Raw genomic sequence first — 15,148 nt, 5'->3', positions numbered from 1 at the left:
CCATCAGAGGCATGTTTTCAGAAGTTAAAGCTAAATCACGATAGCTTCTTTCCATTATGTCATATTAAATTCTAGTTCATTCCATGTTTTCATGCTCTACTTGGCGACAGATACACATCAGTGTGACTGACATTCACATGGAAGTAATGTCATATCCCAGTAAAATGCTATTCTCAACCCCCACATACTGATTCCATGAGAATGAGACCCCATACACAATAAATCCTCATACCCACCTGAATAAGTTTTGATTACAGTTGACAAAAACGAAATCCCGATACTTTCTTCCTAATAAAACCTTTTTGTCCAAAAAGAAAAATACACTGCAATTTTAGAGTAGAACAAAGTTTTTACAGTCTATTTGTTAAGTGAAGAAGGTTGGCAGGAGAAGACAGACCACATTCATTTAACTGAATTATCTGCTGTAAGTAAACTCTGCTGCTAGGTAAAAAGAGTATCGTTTGTGGAATTTCACTAAAAAAAAAAGAAAAAAGTTCCAAATCTTTATATAGAATATCAGGCTTGCATAATTCTTAAGCAATACCACGTGCTTTCATTCATAATGCAAATAATAAACGTGAACTGCATTTTCAGTGTATTATTCTAAAACTAGGGCTTCCCAGATGGTGCTAATGGTAAAGAACCTGCCTGTCAATGCAGGAGATATGAGAGAGGTGAGTTTGATCCCTGGGTTGGGAAGATCACCTGGAGGAGGATACAGCAACCTACTCCAGTATTCTTGCCTGGAGAATTCCTGGAGCCTGATGGGCTACAGTCCATAGGGTCTCAAAGAGTCGGACATGACTGAAGCAACTAGCATGCACTCACACATCTAAAACCGGATAATTTAAATTCCTTTATTTATTAAACAGGCACTTGATTTAAGGCAGCACTTTGGACATCAGAGAAGATCTAACAATGAATCAGAAGATAGGACCTCTGTCCTCAAAAAGGTGACATAGTTCTAAGGAAGAGTATATGGGTGTGTGTGCCTAACAATGTGAGACTGTGTGTAAAATGATGTGATAGGGGACTAACACCCTTGGACATTCAGAAGAGAAGTAAAACTTTTAAAACAGAGGAGCAGGGAAGGTTACATAGACAGGATGGGGTTAGAATTCAACTACCATTGAAAGTATACCTGCACATTCCTGAGAAGAAATAGTCTTGAGCAACATAGAGAGCACTGTACATCCTGAGCCCAAATTAGCTCTATAACCTGAATAACATTTAAGGCACTACATAGAGACTGATTATGAAGACAACTTCGGGTCAGATTCTGAAGGTCTTGAACAGCAAGTGAAGGAATTCAAATTTCATTCAACAGACAGAGGAGAGCCGTGGAAGCCTTTTGAGCTGGAGGGTATGTTCATCAAAGTTGTACTTTGGGGGAATAAGTTTAGGTGGTTGACAATGGCTGGAGAAGAGAGAGCAGCGCAGGCATGTCTGATCAGGCTACTGCACTGATCCAGCCGAGAGGGGAGGAACAGCAAGTGAGTGATGGACATGGCAGGCAGTGCAGAAGCAGAACGAACAAGATTTGAAGACTGGAAGTGGGAAGCAAGGGAAAGGGCAGAATCAATGATGACTCTCATTTTAAGCCTGGGGGACTGAGGAAATGGAAGTCAAGAGGGAAATCTGAGTTGAGAGGGAAGGATGAGGAAATCAGTTTGAGTTCATATCCAGATGGCAGTTAGAAATACAGAGCTAAGGAGTTAGTTCAGAATTAATAGATGATAGATTTAATAGGCAATAGGTATAGATTTAATAGGAAATATATTTTAATCTACATGAGAGGAAAAGTTGAAGCTATTTAACTTCAAAGTTTGAGTTTACAAACTCAACAAATATAATGCAGACTACGTTAAACCTCTAACATAAATAATTGAATATTTGTTTATATCAAAAATTGCCCATAGTATTGGTATTTTGTACCACTGGTAAGATACAAAAAAAAAAAAAAAAAAAACCCTGACAATATACAAGTAGCTGGGAGGGGAAATTTGTACACCGAAACTAACAAAACCGCAATGATACACAGCATTCCACGAATTCACTCCTCGAAACAAATATTCATCACTGATATTTGGAAGTTAAAATACTAAGCAAATCTACTCAAATTATTTGTAGCCATTCAAACTAATTTCTCTTTTCTTCTGAAATCAACACTGCTTTCTGGATAACCATAACTACCATAATTAATAATGGCATTAGTTATTAAAAATAATGTATTTTGTAAAAGTACTAATCCCAACAATGATCTGATAGAAACATTAATAAATATGTTCTTACGTTAGCATGCTCTTAGTTGACCCATCTGTGACTTTCAAGGATACCGCCTTATCCTACTATATTTTGAACTGTATTACCTTTATATTGAGGTGTTTAGTAAAGATTATTTTCAGCATATTCTCCAAGCCTCACCTGGTTTGAGTTTCTCTGGAGGGCTGAGTTTCACATGTTGGTCTTCAGACGAAAGGCTCACACTGACGCCATACAGTGGATCGTCCAAGAAAGAGGGCCTTTTCAGTCTCCCAATGCCCAGAGTCTTAGACATAAAGTAGTCTTCTGCATCACCAATAACCTTTTCCTCAGAAAACTGAAGGCACTTCACATTCTCTGCTTCAAGAAGAAGAGCTGGTGACGTGTGATGCCCAGTCAAGGCTTTGGTGAGAAAGTAGCCTCTGGATGTTTCACATTCTCCATTCTTGGGCACATTTATGTCCTCCACTTCATTGCTTCTAACCTTTGTTTTTGACCTGTTTAATGACTCAGAGAGAATAGATCCAGAAAGTTGGGGGAACTCAGGTGTTATATCCTCAATGTCTTTCTCTTCTCTTTCTGGAGACAGTCTAACTGTGGACTTTTGTTTGAACGAGCATTCATCCAGAAGACACCTTAACTGTTCCTCAGAGAGAAGTGATGTTGAATCTAACTGACGAGACAAACCAAAAGTTTTCAGTCAGTTGAATGAGCAAACACATTTATCTTTGGTAAGCTTTCAGTAATACAATATAAATGCAAGTAACAGAAAATCCTTTACACAAAACACCTAAATAGTACATTCATTCGTTTTAAACCATTCAAAAATGCAGGGGAAATGTACAACATACCTAGAGAAGAAGCTTAGAATCAATCACACATACTAAAATTCAGGAAAAGTCCCATGACACCGATGGAAACAAATTACTGCACCGAACTAACCACTAACACTCTACATACAGTAATAACCTTGGGCTGAAATGAAGATATTAGAAAAACCCTTCAATTTTTAAGTCTTGGGGCATCAAGCAGGGTAGTAAGTAACCACTTCTTTGACAGAAAGAAAGAAATTCTGCCACGATATCTAGTTGGTGTTTCTCTGTTTCCTCTGTTTCTGGGTATGAACCCTATCACCACCCAATTCCTTAACTCAGGCAAACAGGGTGGATTAACCTGCCCCTGGGGATTCACCACTCCTATGTCTGTCTACAGCTTTCAGTGGACAATACTACGGAAGACAGAAAAGGAAGGGAGAGGGGGTGACGCATCCTGAGATGTGCAGTGGCTTCCGTGCCACAGGTCTAGACAGAGGCCAGGGGCATTCCAACAGCAGTGCACTCTCGGAGGAGGATTTGATCATTTAATCTCTGTTTGTAAACATTATCAGGATTGATTGTTTCAAACAAGATATTAAGGATTTAAAAACTTTTTTTTCTCTTCCAGTAATGTTCTCAGGAAATAAAATTAATCAAACAATATTAAAGAGCTATGTGTTGTACAAGAATTCAACTGAACAGCATGCCACTGGAACTGCAACAATGATTGGAAAGGAACATGATTGAAATATATTGAAAGACACTGAAAAAAATTCTCCTTCTTTATAAAGAATTAGCACTGTACCTGATTTACATAGTAGATTGTCTAGGATAACATTAATCCTCCTTTACAGGGGAGTGAATTATTTGACAACAAGAAATCCAAATTAAAAAATTTAAAAAAAGAAATCCCAATAAGAAAACCTAATCATGACTTGTAATGACCTTAACTTTTACTTCAATAAAGTAAAACAATTTTATTGGTCTAATCTGTATGTAGTACACAGTAAGAATTAACCGAATACTCTGCATTTACCAAGTATTGGTGGGGAGCTATCATGGAACTAGTACAGTTAATTCCCCATAATTGTGTAATGCCTCTAATGTAGCTAACAAAAAGTAGCATGTAAAAAGAACGTCATATCATGCTTTTAAAATATATCATATGTTTTAAAATTATATTAACTTCCATATATTAAAAACCAAGTGTCATACTGGCAAGTACCATTAAGAGTTTGAAAGTAACAAGAAATTATCCGTGAATATATTCTTAATAATTATCTGGGATTCAAAATTCAGGTAATTCACCTTAAGGTTAATGTGCATGACAAAAAAAAAAAAAAAAGGAGTTGTAGCTTTTCTAAAGAAAAAAAAAAAGAGTTGTATCATATATTAGCAAATCCTACTTTTCATCACTAGACATTTCAGGTATCAGGATGTAGCACTTTATCCATTAGTAGCAGCATTTCCTTCACCCAACTATGTAAAGCTAGACAGCTAGAAAATGAGAGCAGTCCTTATATGGTACCAGATAACTAAAATACACCTTCAAAAGCTGCTTATATAAAATTCCTTGCAATGCATAAACAATTCGCTAGGATTTAGAAACGGTCCACTGACTGTTATCCTCAGCAAACATCAAACCAAAGGCTTAACATAGGAAATTTCCAGACCTTAGAAAAAAAAAATCAGTCCATCCTGGAGCAAGAGGGTGAAGGAATATGGAAGGAGGTGTCTGGGAGGAAATAAAAGAGCGGGCGGTGGAAAATTGGTAGATTATCTGATATGTTCGATCACGTCCCCAAATAATATTGATAGGATAAATGCTTAGAAGTTCCAAAGATTTATTTAGCTAGATACACAGAAAATTAAGTCAAAGGAAAAATAATTGTGAACTCTGAAAAAACAAGAAGCTATACGAAAAGAAAGGAAAGGAAGTTTTTCAGAGAGATTACAGAAAAATAAGCAAAAGAATATAATTATTAACTCTACGACAAATAAAAACAGTTATACAAGAAAGGATACTATAGAATACTACTTACAAGCACTGAAATTGGAGCTGTGATCAAAAATCTCCCAAAAAACAAAAGCCTAGGACCAGATGGCTTCACTGGAGAATTCTATCAAACATTTAGAGAAGAGCTAATGCCTCTCCTTCTAAAGCTGTTTCAAAAGACTGCAGAGGAAGGAACACTTCCAAACTCATTCTATGAGGCCACAATTACCCTGATACCAAAACCAGACAAAGACAACACACAAAAAAAGGAAACTACAGCCCAATATCACTGATGAACATAGATGCAAAAATTCTCAACAAAATTTTAGCAAACAGAATTCAGCAACACATCAAAAAGCTCATACACCATGATCAAGTTGGGTTCATTCCAGGAATGCAAGGATTCTTCAATCTATGCAAATCAATCAATGTGATACACTACCTTAACAAATCAAAAGATTAAAAAACATATATGATAATCTCAATAGATGCAGGAAAAGCCTTTGACAAAATTCAGCACCCATTTATGATTAAAACTCTTCAAAAAATGGGCATAGAAGGAACCTACCTCAACATAGTAAAGGCCATATTTGATAAGCCTACAGGAAACATTATTCTCAATGGTGAAAAAGTGAAAGCATTCCCCCTAAAATCAGGAACAAGACAAGGGTGTCCACTTTCACCACTATTATTCAACATAGTTCTGGAAGTCCTAGCTACAGCAATCAGAGAAGAAAAAGAAATAAAAGGAATCCAGATCAGAAAAGAAGAAGTAAAGCTCTCACCGTTTGCAGATGACATGATACTGTACATAGATAACCCTAAAGAAAGTATCAGAAAATTACTAGAGCTAATCAGTGAATTTAGCAAAGTTGCAGGATACAAAGTCAATAGACAGAAGTCACTTGCATTTCTATATAGTAACAATGAAAAATCAGAAAGAGAAATTAAAGAATCAATCCCATTCACTATTGCAACAAAAAGAATTAAACATCTAGGAATAAATTCACCTAAGGAGACAAAGGAACTGTACACAGAAAATTATAAGACACTGATGAAATAAATCAAAGATGACATAAACTGAGATATCCCATGTTCCTGGGTAGGAAGAATCAATATTGTGAAAATGACTATACTACCAAATGTAATCTACAGATTCAATGAGATCCCTATCCAATTACCAATGACATTTTTCACAGAACTAGAACAAAAAATTTCACAATTCTTATGGAAACACAAAAGACCCCAAATAGCCAAAGCAGTCCTGAGAATAAAGAATGGAGCTGGATGAATCAAGCTTCCTGACTTCAGATTATACTACAAAGCTACAGTCATCAAGATACTATGATACTGGCACAAAAACAGAAATATAGACCAATGGAATGAGATAGAAAGCCCAGAAATAAACCCATGCACTTATGGGTAGCTTATATTTGACAAAGGAGGCAAGACTATACAATAGGGCAAAGACAGCCTCGTCAATAAATGGTGCTGGAAAAACTGGACAACTACATGTAAAAGAATGAAATTAGAACACTTCCTAACACCATACACAAAGATAAACTCAAAATGGATTAAAACCTAAATGCAAGACCAGAAACTATAAAACTTTTAGAGGAAAACACAGGTAGAACACTCGATGACATAAATCAAAGCAAGATCCTCTATGACCCACCTCCTAGAGTAAAGGAAATAAAAACAAAAGTAAACAAGTGGGACCTGATTAACTTAAAAGCTTTTGCACATTAAAGGAAACTATAAGCAAGGTGAAAAGACAACCCTCAGAATGGGAGAAAATAATAGCAAATGAAACATCTGACAAAGGATTAATATCCAAAATACACAAGCAGCTCATGCAACTCAATGCCAGAAAAACAACCAACCCAATCAAAGAGTGGGGAAAAGGCCTAAACAGACATTTCTCCCAAGAAGACATATAGATGGCTAACACATGAAAAGATGTTCAACATCGCTCATTATTAGAGAAATGCAAATCAAAACCACAATGAGATATCACCTCACACTGGTCAGAACGGCCATCATCAAAAAGTCTACAAACAATAAATGCTGGAGAGGGTGTGCAGAAAAGGGAATGCTCTTGCACTGTTGGTGGGAATGTAAACTGATAGAGCCACTATGGAAGACGGTATGGAGATTCCTTAAAAAACTAGGAATAAAACCACCATATGACCCAGCAATCCCACTCCTAGGCATATACCCTGAGGAAACCAAAATTGAAAAAGACACATGTATCCCATTGTTCACTGCAGCACTTTTTACAATTGCTAGAACATGGAAGGAAACTAGATGTCCATTGACAGATGAATGGATAAAGAATTTGTGGTACATATACACAATGGAATATTACTCAGCCATAAAAAGGAATGCATTTGAGTCACTTCTGATGGGGTGGATGAACCTAGAACCTATTATACAGAGTGAAGTGAGTCAGAAAGAGAAATATCATATTCTAATGCACATATATGGAATCTAGAAAAATAATACTGAAGAATTATTTACAGGGCAGCAGTAGAGAAATAGACATAGAGAACAGACTTATGGACATGGGGAGAGGGGAGGAGAGGGTGAGATGTGTGCAAAGAGTGACATGGAAACTTACATTACCGTATGTAAAATAGAGAGCCAACGGGAATTGGCTGTATGGCTCAGGAAACTCAAGCAGGGGCTCTGTATCAACCGAGAGGGGTGGGATGGGGAGGGAGATGGGAGGGAGTTTCAAAAGGGAGGGAATATACGTATACCTGTGGCTGATTCATGTTGAGGTTTGACAGAAAACAGCAAAATTCTGTAAAGCAATTATCTTTTAATAAAATATTTAAAATAAAATATAAAATATTATACAAGGAAAAAAGAGCTGGTTGGAATTTCATTTTAATATTTCAAATTATTATTTTTAAATTAGTTTTATTTAAAATTTTGAATAGCACTTTTATTTTTATATTTTAAGTTACTTTAAATTTTCTCAAAGTAATAAAACGCTAAAGAAATAACTGTTTAAATGTTTAAGCAAATATGGTAGCTCCTTGTCCCATTTGTCCCCACTCTTTAGTTTTGTTTTTCAGAGTCAACCCCTTTTAATTCCTTAGAAGTTTTCCCCTGCCATTGACTTTATATACTGTTTCTTAATAGTTTTCTTTCCTAATTGATCAGTTTTGTGTCAATATCTCACATTTCATATCAATCATACAATGCTACTGTATTATTACATCAATTATATGCTGACTTATTTTAACAGTAGCCAAAGATTTAACTTTGTTACTTCAAATATCCCTTCTCTTTCCTACCATTTTTCCAAAATAGTCAAATCACAATTTTTGGTTACCCTGGTCATCACTATTTATATTAAGACTTGGGTTTCCTATTAATTTTCTGTTTTGATGATCTGTCTATTGGTGTGAGTGGGATGTTAAACTCTCCTACTATTATTGTGTTGCTGTCAATTTCTGCTTTTATGTCTGTTGGTGTTTGTCTTACGTCAACCAGCTCTATCTTTGGGTATCAGAAGCCTATCCAGATTTCAAGGAGCCTGAAATTTATATAATCTTGTAGCAGGGGAAAGGTACTTCTTTAAGAAAAATAATACAAAAGTACAAATAGAGAATAGGTACGAGAGTGACTTTCTTTTTCTTTTGAATGTGAAAAGATCACAGCAACTTAATGGAGGCTTGGAAAATCAAGTTCATCTCTTATGTTATCTCTTTAGATCATTTACCAAAAATGCTTATATAGAAATGTTTCCTGATTACAACCTAGCTTCTTCTCCCCACTCAAGGTTCATACAAGAGAAGGGCCCTGGAGCTTAAGCCTCCTTGGGTCCATAGTACATCTACTCCTGAGTGCTCCAAGATAAAGCACAGAAATCTGGAGAAGGGCATGGCTACGCACTCCAGTATTCTTGCCTGGAGAATCCCATGGACAGAGAAGCTTGGCGGGCTACAGTCTACAGGGTTGCAAAGAGTTGGACATGACTGAAGTAACTAAGCACGTGTGCATGTGCACACACACACACACAAATACACACAGAGAAATAAGGTCAACTACAATCACCCTGATCCTCTGTGGGAAGCAGTTCAATGGGAAAGAAAACATAGCAGACTAGAACTTGGGCTTTAGTCCAAGCTTTCCCACCTTGTTCATGTCACTTAAGGACCCATTTCATACAGCTATGAAATAGAGAACTGAAGAACTCTGCATTAACTTCCAGCTCCAAAATTTCTTTTTTGTGAATAACCACTCCAAAATTAAAAATAAATATAAGAGTGAGATGTTCAATTGTACCTCAGAATGTGACCTGGATAGAATTTATGAAGACAAAACATCACAAAAAGGGAACTTTTATTTCTTGAATTTCTTCACAATACCAATCTTGAATCCAAAAAAATGAAAAATTCTCTAGTCTCAAAACATCACAAGTAAAAGTGAACCAAGTATATTAAGCCTGCAGATTAAATTAAATTCATCAGTGAATGTTTCATCAGTGTTTCTGAGTGGTAATATAGCAGACACAACACAAGCCACCACAAGCCACCTTTCTCATCTTTTGATTCTCTGCAGAGCCTTGCCCACAATCTAAGCTCAGTAAATCAGTATCGTGGGAATCAAATGAATTAAGGTTGCTGAGTGTTTTGAAATGGCTAAGTACTACATTACTATAAGTTATTTACAAGTGCTGAATGGGACTAAACTGGGTCTTATAACAAATATCCCTAATGACCCTTGATAGTGCAGGGGCCATAATCCATATCCTTCATCCAGTTTGCTTTGAAACTCTGACCTAATGAGCTCCATTAGCTGAATGACTCACTGTGCAAGCACAGTCAAGTAACCATCTGTTCAAGTCCTCACCTCAAAGTATTCATCTTTCATGCCAGCTCTAATTTTCCAGTATTTCATAAACAAGTTATTTATTCATGCTATTCCTGTCCTTTATGAAATTCACCATAGAGCATTTCAGTCTTCATTTTTCCAGACCAGAGCCCAATCTATTTTCTCTCCTTCTATGAAAGCCCCTCTTTTCCCATCCTCATTTCAGTAGCCTTTTTATGGATCTTCTTTCTTGTTTTAGTCAAAACAGACACACTCCAGAGTCAAAGAGTAAATGTACTCAATTTTCTCATCAGAAAAAAATACTATAGACCACTTGTGGTGTTAGTTCTCACGCATTTTGCTGGTCTTGTTGGCATCCCAGGTGATGTCTTACAGAATAATAACCAGTATTCACTAAGCACCTACATTGGGCCAATACTGCGCTATGCACCTTACATGTATCAATTCCTTAACTCTTCATAACAAATCTATGTAGATACTATTGCTATTCCCATTTTATAGATGAAGAGCTAAAGCAATAAGAAATTAAGAAAACTGTCCTTGGTCATACAACTAGTAAGTGGTGGAACTTGAATCCAAGTAGTCTGGGTCCGCCTGTATGTTTAACTACCAGGCTACACAGCCTCTCACCATAAATGAGTTCTCCCTCTACCATTCTCTACATGTCCTTTTCCAAACTGAGCTTCCTTCTTCAGTCCATTCCCTCAGATATTAAAAACTCTTCCTGTAGATTATTTCACTTAACTTTGGATTTTATTACCCACACCAGCTTAGTATCTTACCCAGATTTACACAGTGTCCTCTCCTTCAGTTCATTTCAGGGATAAAAAAAAAAAGACAACCTCAGCTCCATTCCCAGGGTGCCCACTGTTTACACTTCTCCACCCATATAAACACCAGTTTGGTGTAGGAGCTAAATCTGATGGGGAGTGCAACTTGAAGTTGCTGGAGAGGGATCACAGACTGTGGATTACCTCACCCTCATCCCTGCCTCCCATGCTATGCTCTGTATCTGGAGTTTCCCCAGCCATAAAAATCTCTACTCATTTCACACTGGATTTATTGACAAGGCAATCAAGATAACATCTCCAGTACAGATAGCCAGAAAGTCAAGCATTATAAACTAGCAAAGGCAATTTTGTCCTTTGATGTAAGCTCATGTCTGATGTGGATTTTCCCACCCACAAATGTTAAGTTCCTGAAGACACACCCTATAAAGCCAATACAATTATCACAAATGAAAAAAGGGTGGAAAACTGTATGTAAGTTTACAACTCTTTGTTGCAGCCATTGCTGGCAACACCTAAGTAGTGGTGTAATCAAAGGTTTTTAGCCACAAGGAACAGAAATCCTTATCTCAAAAAAACAAGGTAGGGAATGATGAACTAATTCTTTAGCTTTCGCTTGTCTGGAAAACTCTTTATTCAGGCAGTAGAGATAAGTACTGATGAAAGATCTAAGAAGTCATCTCATGGATGGTTTGCTGAAGTCATCAACAAGCAGGAAATGAACTATCAACAGGCCTCTTGGGATCTGGAGCTGAGAAGCCCCCAGGAACCAAAGTCATCTGCTTCATCTTGTTCTCTTACTAAGTCCCTGTGATCTCAACTGCTTGTTTGATCCATCCTCCTCTCTGCAAATCAGCTTTCTCTGTTTATTAATGGTTTCTGCTCTCACATCCTCAGCTTGACCAGGTAGCATGAATTAACTCTTGTCTGCACTCAACACGACGTTAAGAGTCTAACACCCATCAATGACTGACCATGGTCTTTATGTCCATTAGCTCAAATTTTTAAGCAAGATAACTGAGTTGGTCATTGACCAGGTGACAGACTGACCGTGTCAGTTTCAAGTGTTCAACCACTCGTCCAATCACCTGTGGTGAGGGTCACATGGTATGAACTTGGCCATTCAAGTCCATGTTTCAGAGTAAGGGGTATTTCCCAAAGAAGAAGGCATGAGCAGAGAGGGATCTATTGATCACTGTGCAACTTTTGAAATTGCTATTAAGTAAATAAACAATAGAAGGGGCCTGACATTTAATAAAGTATAAAGGATTAAGAATCAAGGTGTTGCTGAACTTCACCAATCTCATTCAGTCTGAGCATTCATTGAATAGCTCACTGAGATATAAAAGCAGAATTACTTGTCAGAAAATAATCACTTGGGATAGAATAGTAAGACTTATAGTTGGACTACAGAATAGCATTTGCAAGTTGACACACCACCCATCTGCTCATATAGGCTCAGCAGAGTCACATCACTAGTTGCGGCTCTTAAGAGTAAAGTCTAAAGAGATGATGAGGGTAAGTGATTAGTATTCCGTTTAATGTCTGCATCAACCAGGATGCAGTGCCAAGGATTCATAGACGGAATGAGCTTATTCATCCTGCCCCCCTTAGCTCCTTTCCTCTTTATCCTATTCCTGCCCTTTCTCTCTCACACCGAGAGGGTGACTGCATAGAGGCAAGTCTGGCAGGTACAACACTCTTTAGGAGGTCACAAAGGTGCTGGGGGCCAAGCAAGATCTGGTATATTTTCACTCAGAATACTCAGAAGTCGTCCAGCCAGAGGAGAATCTGAACTCTAGTTAAAAGGAAAGCAAAGGTCATTGCCAGAGAAACTATGTAAAACATTTGGAATGAGGGCTGAGGCAAGGTTGTAAACAGGAAAATGAGTCAGCCCCCAGGTCAGAAGCCGGAGAATCTGTGCACAGAATAACACAGAGTGTGAAACAGGTCAAGACGAGTGGTTCCGAAGTGAGTTCATGAATGTTGCAGTGGTGTTGGAAGCCTGATTTGATGCAAGGCCTGCATGTCAAAGTAACTATGTAGCATAGGACACTGCCCTTGCCCGGGCCACCTATCTTCCCCAAATGGCTGGGCGAGGCAGGGCCTGGAAGGGTTTGCCTGATGCGTTTGCTCAATGAAAGGCCGCCGTGCCCCTGAGCACTCAGTGATGGTTTTTTCCCAGCCTTGGTACCAGAGCTGCTCTCCATGAAGTCAGGCTTTCTGTTTCTAGGAGGATGAGAAGGGTGGGATGCCAGGAGAGTCCCAGTGTGTAAGGGAAGGGTGGGCATGGATGGGAGGAGCTAGAAGCAGGGTACGGGATTCTCCTTTCCTCCACTTTGAAAAGGGGCCAGGAACTGAGCTTTAGTTGGGGACAGAGTCAGAAGGGTGCAGATGGAGAGCTAGATCGACTTCACAACGTTGGTTTATAAAACAATGATTGGGAAAGGGAGCTCTCATCTTTCCATTCTGGGGGAAAATTGTCATTTGAGGATTGCCAGCAGTTGCTATTTTCTAGGACAGAAACAGTAGATCCACTTCAATCAGATTCTCTTTGCACTGAGCAAGACATTGGAACGGCCCCTCTTTAACACATCTGCCACTTTCTTTGCAGAAACAAGGCTTGGGATCCAACTCCACAGCTGGAAAGAGCCTGGCACTCCTGCCCTACATTCTCAGCAAAACAAAGCTTAACCAGGACGTTGCTGGCAATGAGGTGGACCAGTCTGCACACAACGCATTTTTTTCTGGTCACAGGGGGCTGGACCACCCACCCGCTCCCCACTCCCTGGAGAAATAAATCCTGCATGTCACTTTTAAAACCACCACGTCTCATTGCTAGGCAAGATTGATGATTTATTGCACAGTAACAGTTGTGAAAATCATTTGCATGGTTTTCTCTACTCAGTTTGAAGTTTATCTTTACTATGTAGAGATAAGTTGGGTCAGAGGAGGTCATGATGGGGTCAGAAGTCAAGAAGGCCACTAACTATTTAAATGCTTAAATGTGGGCCAGAGTCCAGATCAAACCTCACCCTTTTGTCAGAGGTCAGCTGGGACTTGAGTCAAGTTAGAGAAATTTGGTATTATCAAAATAGATAACCAATAAGGACCTACTATATAGCACAGGGAACTCTGCTCTGTAATAACCTAAATGGAAAAAGAATAGATGCATATATAACTGAATTACTTTGATGAAACTGGTACATGTGAAACTAACATTGTTAATCAACTCTACTCCAATAAAAATAAAAAACCCAAAAAACAAGAACCTAAAGAACCTCTGTATGCCCACAGGGCTGCCTCTCTAAAACTTTAAATACTTCTCTTGATATTATCTAAACTTCCCATTAAGGAGAAGGTGGTCTCAGAACCCTGTCTCTGTCTGGGATCTTCAACATGTACTGTCTAGGCTAGCCTGCAGGCAGAGGTGCTGTGGTCAGTACAGGACCATCCCCAACAAGCGCTCCTCTAAGGTCAGGGGAGTACATCCAACAGGTGCTGAGGAGGATAACTGACCACCACTCACGCCCAGTCCACAAGAGCACAACGGAGGCTATCTCTCGGGGAGCTGAAACAAAGTGGAGATGCAGCATGGCCCTAAACGGAGCACCTGGCCGCCTCACAAGGCCTGTCAATGGGTTGAACAAAGCCTACAGGCTCTGACCAAGAGGACTTTTGCTTTCCAGAGAGAGCAGCCTCAATGCCACATTCATCAGCTGCTCCGAGAACAGTTCTTCTGCCTTTTGCTGTGAAGGATCTCATTAAGGTAGTATTATCTAGACAGCCCTAAGCAAAGAGAACACTCAGCTGGACCCCACCGGTCACCAAGCAGGACCCTATGCAGCCTTCCCAGAGCAGCCTTCCCTCCCCCATGTCTCCTGCAGGTCTTTTGTCTGTAAAAAAACTTTAGTCAAAGATTAAGTTTAATCAGAGAAGTGGGGGAAAAAAATGCAAAGGCAAAAGAAAACAGTCAAACAGGACCAAACAGTAATAGTTTAGCCATTAAACAAAGTCAAGGATCTTTAGTTCCTCCTCAAGGACTTCATATAATATGCTGAGCCACATCCTTAGAGCGGTTTTGCAGGTACCGACGCCCCCACCAGGTAGAAGACGTGAACTGTACTTTGCCACAAGCAAAGATCTCAGACTGATTGTAATCAGAAGATTGATGATGGTGACTTCCTATTACCTCACCTCCAACCAGTCAGAAGAAGGTCCATGAGCGGATCACATACCCCACAAACCCCCTCCCTCCCTCTGTCTTTAAAAAGCCTTTCCCTGAAAGTCTGTGGGGAGTTCAGGTCTTCTAAGCACAAGCTGCCCCAGACTGTTTGCTTGGTGCCCTAGAGCGAACACTGCACTCTCCTTCACCACAGCCTGCCGTCAGTCCATTGGCTTTACTGTGCCCCAGAGAGCAGACTCAAGTTCGGTTCCAT

General features: G+C 39.0%; 1 protein-coding gene across 1 annotated transcript in view; it reads right to left on the bottom strand.

The window, feature by feature from the left end:
- Positions 1-2,401: 2,401 nt before the first annotated feature.
- Positions 2,402-15,148, bottom strand: part of FSIP1 (fibrous sheath interacting protein 1) — a 182,655-nt gene continuing 169,908 nt past the window's right edge. The window contains exon 10 of the mRNA XM_068992792.1: positions 2,402-2,935. Within this exon, the coding sequence (XP_068848893.1) occupies positions 2,402-2,935 (534 nt within the window). The remainder of the gene's footprint in view (positions 2,936-15,148) is intronic.

This window comes from Capricornis sumatraensis, chromosome 2 (assembly GCF_032405125.1).
Source record: "Capricornis sumatraensis isolate serow.1 chromosome 2, serow.2, whole genome shotgun sequence".
NCBI lineage: Eukaryota > Metazoa > Chordata > Mammalia > Artiodactyla > Bovidae > Capricornis > Capricornis sumatraensis.
The sequence above is the reverse complement of the archived record's forward strand: the minus strand, read 5'-3'. Positions and strand labels throughout refer to the sequence as shown.